At 34.9% G+C, this 7714-nt stretch overlaps 1 protein-coding gene across 3 annotated transcripts in view; it reads left to right on the top strand.

Annotated features, from left to right (window-relative positions):
- The first annotated feature begins 1959 nt into the window (after positions 1 to 1959).
- Positions 1960 to 7714, top strand: part of LOC110021765 (DNA-damage-repair/toleration protein DRT111, chloroplastic) — an 18502-nt gene continuing 12747 nt past the window's right edge. Inside the window, exons 1-3 of one of the 3 annotated variants that reach the window (XM_020720388.1) lie at positions 1960 to 1976; positions 3471 to 3553; positions 3662 to 4570. In XM_020720388.1, the coding sequence (XP_020576047.1) occupies positions 3707 to 4570 (864 nt within the window). In that variant the 5' untranslated portion in view covers positions 1960 to 1976; positions 3471 to 3553; positions 3662 to 3706. Of the gene's footprint in view, positions 1977 to 3316; positions 3554 to 3650; positions 4571 to 7714 lie in introns of those variants that run through there. The other 2 variants (XM_020720387.1, XM_020720389.1) reach the window with 2 other exon arrangements.

Genomic DNA, 7714 nt, shown 5'->3' with positions numbered 1-7714 from the left:
AACTCATATATAAAATCAAAGTCATACAAACTACAATAAGTAAATAACTTCTCTAATTTCTCCCCAAGAACACTCCTCAAAATTCCTCTGAATCTCTTCCTTTCTTTACAACATACATAATTCCTCTTCGAAGCAGCAAGGAGGAAGAAATCTCTCACTTTCCCTCCACTCTTAAAATCTCTCGAAGAATTCCTCACAATTTTTACATACTATTGAAACCTTTCTAGCCTCCAAGAACTCTCTCCCAGACTTCTCGGCTCTTCAATTTTCGGCCAAAACATTCTTTTAAAGTTGTGGATGAGCTTTCCCAAGAGTTGCCTAAGCATCCCTTCAAAATTTGGCCTTATCCAAAGCCTGATTTGACATAACTGCCAAGCTCGCCGTCCGCGCCCTCGAGGGTGCCGACGACGGACCTTTTTAATGAATTAATTCTGGAGTCTCGGGAAAATCTCGTCGTCGACGAGTCGATGGCGCGGCCGGCGCCCCCCTGTCCATCGGCGCCCTAGTTCAAATCTTCATATTTTGGTCTTAATTCGCTCCAAATTCGCTCCTTTTAGCATCTTTTTGCTCCAATGACCCTAATTAATCATTCCTGTAATAAAACATAAAAAATACCTTTCTTTAAAGTGCCATCTCAAAAATACATTTCTTTAAAGTGTAATATCATCAAAAACAGTATAAAATAGGTATGAAAATCTCAACATATTTTCCTCTGGTCAGTGTAGCAAGTTGAAGCTGATTTAAGTCAGATGTAAAGTGATTGGTAACATTAGAATCGAGAATCAAATCCTTGGAGGTTGCATTGAGGGCATGTGATTGAGTTGTAGGTGTATACTCTAGATTTGTGCTGTGCCAACAGATGGAAGCTGACTGACTAATTTTGTGACGTGTATGATTTGGGAAGTTTGATATGTTCACTGTTCTTCCTCCCCATGACTCATGTGGATAGCCTCTTCCTCTCTGTGACGTCATTTGCCGGTTGCTTCCTCTTCTGCGAGAGAATTGACAGTTACAGTCTCTGGCATAATTAAGTGCAAGATGTGTTTCCAATGAGGAGAATTGCTTGGAATAATATGAGTTAATGTTAATCTCCTCACTTCAAAGCATCGAGTAGAGATAGTCAAGGGCAATAGGTTGTAGGTGTGTCCAAATTGCATTTTAAAATGCAATGTATGTTGGAGGAAATCCCTTCAGGATATACAAGATGTCATCTTCCTGTTCTAATTCGGATCCTGTCATATTGATGTGATCTACCAATTTGCAAACAACTATTAGATACTGAGTCATGTATTTATCCTTCATAGCTAGATTATGTAATTCGTTTTAGTGTTACTTGGGAGCATCTCCTGGGGACTATTACTCAACAAATTAACTATTTCTCAATTTGAATTTCCATGTTTATTATGACATCAACTTGCCTTTGTAGCTGATTACCTATTTGTAACACCAAGTCCTCCAATAGTGGTTTCTTTTTCTTAAACAGTGAATTGAAGGTGAATCTTGGTGGGTAGGTCTAGCTTGGGTACTATTGTCTCGATGGGTTTAACTTCTTATAGGGTTTGCATAGTTGTTCCCCCACTATTAGTTTTATATCAACATCAAATTGCATTTTACAAAAGATGTAATTGTCGATGCTATTATTGAAGTGGATAAAATTCCGACTGAAATTAATCGATCAGACGTCTTGATCAAATGCTTACAAATTACCAAATTCAAATTTTGTGCGGATATATTTAACTTATGCATTTTTTATTTGATTTTTCTCTTTTTATTAATTATTTTCTCTTTTGGAACATGACAGAGATTATTGTTTTATGGTCAACAATATAATAATGATAAACTCTTATTAATCATTAGTTATTTCTCTATTTTAGTTTCTCACAACCTATTGAAATTTCTTTCTTTTTTTTTGCATTGCATATATAATGCTCTACCTACTTCAACAGGATGTGAGACCGAGAGCACTAAAAAGAAAGGTATTGGAGGTTTGTTGTTATTAAAGAGTGAAAATCTTTTCAAAAGCAAATGAAAGCTAAATTTCCTCCTTTCACTTTTCTTATTGTTATTAATTTTGTGATTTTTACCAATATATTACATATATACCAAAAGATATATGCAAATTTTTGTTTATAATTTTGATAATTTTACACATAGATAAATAAACAATTTTCCAACTACACACTCTGCCTTCATGTGCTTTAAGTGTGCTAATGATAAACCTATTTGTTACCTCAATTAGAATGAAATATCAATCCACATTCCTTAGTAATATTCTAAAACTTTTGTTTATTGGATAGTTCACCAAAGCCTAAACTAGTTATCAGAACAGCGCCTCGAATTTCAAATTATTATTTTCATCTTTAGTCTTGAACATTATAGAGTATCAATCAATCTCTTCATCACCAACTTATCTCAAGAAAATTTGATATGTAGGGAGCATGAAAAACTCTACATTATGAGCATTAAATGCTATTTGAAAGAGCATTTCATAAATTTTTACTAATACTTAAAACTTTTAAAATTAAAAAAATTTTCTATACCATACCCTACCTAAGCAAGTAATCTAAAGTAATATAATGCGTCTCCACATGAATGCTCAAATCGTGTTTGAATAAGCATCTAGTCTCATTTGAGATTCCGCTCTTAAATAAACAACAAACACTTCTTCCAATAAAATCCGAACACGTTTGAACCCTTTTTCTTAAAAGTTTAAATTATATTTGAATCTTATTCAAATCTTTATTTCAAGCAAAATTCAATTAATTTTTTCAAGTATAATTTGGACCAAGATTCACATAGAATGATAGAACTCTAGCATTAACATTGACAAGTGCTTTAAAATTTATTTTTATTTTATTTTAACCATGTCTCAAACTCATATTATATGTTCTAACCTTATTAAAAGCTCTCATCAAATTTGCTTTAGTACTTAGGCATATCTTTTTATTTTATTCCCATCTAAAAATAATAATTAACACATTGTACTCTAAATGTTAAAAAAAGGGAAAATTTATGGACCTAGCACACAATTCTTATGCATTTACATATCTCATACTAAAAATTTCATGTTTACATACATAAGAGTTGTTCTTTAAACTTATGCATAAAAATATATATTTAACTTTAAAAATTACAATAATATTAATTTTTATGTGACTTTAAGAAATTGAGTGATGTTTGGGTAAATATGAAATTTTGATCTGAGATATATAAATACATAAAAATTGTGTGGTTTGTATGTAACTACCCCATAAAAATAATATCAACAAGCTTTTTTTTGGAAAGGGGATGGCTGGAAAGCAGATTTCAAGTTCTTGTTTTCACCCAAAAGAAAAAAAATTGAAGTTTTGATTCAAACATCTGTGAAAGTTCAGAAAATATTTCTATAAAAATCTCATCTTGAAAAATTTTTAGCCGTATTTCTGTAAACAAAAATTCTTAGTGCGGCCGATTCGGACCATGGTTCGTAGATGAGCAATCGTGAGGGCCAGCGTCCCAGAAAGCTAGGGTTTCTTACAGGCAGCAATCTGCGGCAACCAGCAGCCTGTCTGAGGTGAGCGCATTTTCTTATCGTGTTCGTTACGAACTCCATTTTTCTTTTCTCCTACTTTCCGAATGGAAGAACAGTTATTCGATCTTTCACAAGCCAGAGTCATTTCAGGTTACAATAAAGCAAAAGCTTGGTTGAATCGGACAACGTCAAGTAATGCTTGGGGGTTTGTACGGAGATCTCCCTCCGCCGTCATCAAAGAATTCAGCGGAGGAGGAGAAAAGTAGTAACTCAGTATGGTCAAGCAGCGCAAAGATGGCTCCGCCCACACTCCGGAAGACCCCTTCCGTTCTCCCCTCTCCTCACTCCGTGCTAAAGAACCAACAATCACAAACCAAACCCAAAACCCCTCAACCTCCCCAATCAAAGAGCTTGACTTCCATTGCCCCTTCGCCACTACCTGGTAGTGGCACAAAAATCTCATCTTTTCAACCCGCCCTAGTCGGGGTGACATCAACTCTGGTTGATGAGTATGATCCTGCAAGGCCCAATGATTATGAGGACTATCGTAGAGAGAAGAAGAGGCGGGCAGCAGAGGCTGAGAGGAAGAAGGAGGTTGAGAGACGAAGAAGAGAGGAGGAAGAGAGGGAGAGGGAAAGGGAGCAGCGGGAACGTGAGGCTGCGGAGAGGGAAAAAAAGGATTATCAGTCTAGGCTGAGCATATCAGGTGAGGAAGCATGGATGAGACGGGCAGCAATGAGTGGTGGTGCAGCGCCAAAATCGCCTTCACCTCCGCCAAGTGGAGAAGGCTTTAGTATTGGAAAGTCAGGCTCTGCTGGATTGGGTGTTGGTGCAGGAGGTCAGATGACAGCTGCACAGCGGATGATGGCAAAGATGGGATGGAAGGAAGGACAGGGTCTTGGCAAGCTGGAACAAGGGATTACAACACCTCTCATGGCAAAGAAGACAGATAGACGGGCTGGAGTGATTGTGAATGCTAGTGAGACCAAATCTGAGAAAAAGATGAAGAGTGTGAACCTAAATGGTACACCGACACGCGTCATGCTTCTCCGGAACATGGTATGCAAACTTGGTTTTGTTGTTCTCGTCTTATTCTATTATTGATCAAGCTTGTGCAGCTTTTTGTGTAGAATATACTATAGCATAAGGATAACTTAAGAGCATGCAACATTTTTTATGTGCACATGTTAACATGTCAACCTCTGAAATGAGTATGTACACAATCTTATTAATTCTGTAGCATTTGTCTACTTTGTAAAAAAATTGGAGGTTGATTTTTTTGCTAATTTTGTCATTATATTGGAAGATGTAATGGAACAATATAAACTGGCATGTGTATTGGAAAGAAGATGATTCTATTAGGTACCTATTTTATGATGTATAATATGGCTACATTTTCTTGATGTATTTTTCATCCAATAAAGCATCTTTTAAAATTGTGCAATATAAGGCACGTGTCAACATTATTTTTAAAATTTTGCAATTGAAGCTTACGCCTCATTGGATACCACGCAAGGCTTATATCTTACATAATGTGAGGCCCACATCAAGGCACAATCACCTCAGTTCTGGTGAGATTTCGATTTAAGTTTTTTCCTAAAATAAATAAAAGTAAATAAATCTAATAAATATTTTTTAATTACTTATATAATGCACAACGTTAGATGTAATTGAAGTTATTATTAACTATATAGTCGTTTTAAAATCTAATAAATATTTTCATTAATTAACATTGATTAAATTTTCTGCATATGATATACATCACATGAGTGGGTAAATGGGGCATTGTCAAATGCTTTCGTTGCATATGACCAAATAAAAGAGAGAGAATTTATAGATCTTTTGAATCAACTTGCTTTAAATTTGTGGAATGCAAACAATTTACCTAAATGTAATTTCTTAGCTTTTGAAAAGAGCTTCAGTCGGTTCAGTTTTCCAAATTATTTGCATATGATATACATCACATGAGTGGCCTAAAGTATTTTAAGAGGTATAGTCAAACTCTTATATTGCATATGTTCAAATTAAATATATAATTTACAGATCTTTTGAATAACCCACATTTGAACTTTTAGAATGCAAACAATTTGTCTGAATGCAATCCAAAAAATAAGGTTCTTAGAATTTTCTACCAAAATAATATATTAGTAGCATAGAATGGATATTAAATAACTACACTCTCAGTTAGACTAGTATTTGACTCCTGCTTCCAATGGTTGCAAGTTTGATATAGGTCAATCTAGTGCCGGCATGACCTGAAAATATAGATTTCAGATTTTTTTTATGTAAAATATAAAATTTATAGATATTTTTAATCATTTGCAAGTTTGATATAGGTCAATCTAGTGCGGGCATGACCTGAAAATATAGATTTCAGATTTTTTCTATGTAAAATATAAAATTTATAGATATTTTTAATCAAATTTCTTTAACTTCGTTGAATGCAAACAATATACGTAAATGCATTCCAACAAAATATTAGTTTAGAAAGGAACTTCAATTGATCTGTTTGCCAAATTACCTGCATATGGAATACATCACATGAGCGGTCTAGAGTACTTTAAAAGAGACAGTCAAACTCTTACATGGCATATGACCAAATAAAATATAGAATTTACCAATCTTTTGAATCACCTGCCTTTGAATTTTTAGAACACAAGCAATTTGTTGAAATTCAATATAACAAAATCATGTTATTAGAATTTCTACCAAATAATATTGTACTAGCATATAATTGGCATTCAATAACTTGACTCATACTTCCAATGATTGCAATTTCAATTTAGTCCATTGTAGCTGGGGAATGACCTGAATATATAAATGCCTTTCATCATTTTTAGCATCATGAAGTATTTCAAAATTTTTGTTTTGTTTGCCGCATTTTATTTCTTTTAGGTGTTTAATGTCACATTGAGTGGTAAATTTTTTTCATCTCTTTTTCTAGTATTATTGCATTGTTGCAATTTGCTTTATATGGAAATTTCTTTCATTTTTTTTTGCAAATATTGTTTTGAATTTTTGGAGAAACATGAAAGCTTATGTTTGTATTCTGGTTTTGACTTTCACAACATATTTTTCATTTTCATGCCTTGATATTTGATTTTAGATGCACAAACTTCTCATGACATTGGGTTTAAGTGCATTAATTATTTTTATTTTGCAACATAATGCCCAAATATATATGAATTGGCTTTATGATTCTTACCCTCCTATGTCAGATATGAATTATGTTTTACTTCTTTTTTCTAATCCATCTCATTGCTTTATATGTAAGTCGGTAAAATTATTTTCTTTGTTACATATGTTATTCTGATTTTATGGATAAATGCATTCTTGTTCTTTTTTGCACATTTTTCAGTGCACCTGAAATTTTTATAATTTAAACATGGACCCCTATTGTATTGGCTTCTTGTTCTTTTTTGCACATTTTTCAGTGCACCTGCTTTATAATTTAAACATGGACCCCTATTGTATTGGCTTAATATGTTTCCAGAAGAAAATTTTCCTTTCTCAGCTTCAAAACTTTACTAGTTTATTATTGCCGGATCCAAAGCCATCATCATAGGGAAGGTGGTTAGTTTGTGGTAGATAAAATATTAAAGAATATTCCTTGCATTTTACTTTACCCATTATTATTCGGTTTTATTAGTTTTGGTTTGTCTTTTCTTTTTATCAGTCAAATATTGATACCAAAGTTCACCCAAACCACAATAGAAACTGAATTATTACTGAAATTCAAATTGATTGGAACGACGACTCTCCAAAACAGGAAGTAAACGCTACAATCATAAGGCAGGACACTAGGATGAGGGCGAATGTGGTGAACTCCGACTTGACAGCCGGTGTAAGGGTGGTCGAGAGGTTATGGCTGCACTATGGAGGCTGTTGGGAGGAAGGGCCTTAGCAAGGATTATGCAGGGAAGGCTGGAGTCAACAAAGGAGGTTGCTGGGAGGGGTTGCAGCGGTAGGGGAGACTATTGGGAGGAGGTGTGGCAGAAGATAAGGGTGTTGGGAAGTGGTGTGGCAGCAAAGGAGGTTGCTAAGAGGGGTTGCGACGGTAGGGTAGGCTGCTGGAAGGAGATGCGGCAGCAAGGAGGGGTTTTGGAGCTGGTAAGGGCGCAGTAGCAAGGAGGGGTTGCAGTGGCAAGGGAGATTGCTGGGAGGAGGTGTAGCAGCAGATAAGGGTGTTGGGAGGAGGTGCGA

Source organism: Phalaenopsis equestris, unplaced genomic scaffold (assembly GCF_001263595.1).
Source record: "Phalaenopsis equestris unplaced genomic scaffold, ASM126359v1 Scaffold000143, whole genome shotgun sequence".
Taxonomy (NCBI): Eukaryota; Viridiplantae; Streptophyta; class Magnoliopsida; order Asparagales; family Orchidaceae; genus Phalaenopsis; species Phalaenopsis equestris.
This window is presented reverse-complemented; position numbering and strand designations above follow the sequence as displayed.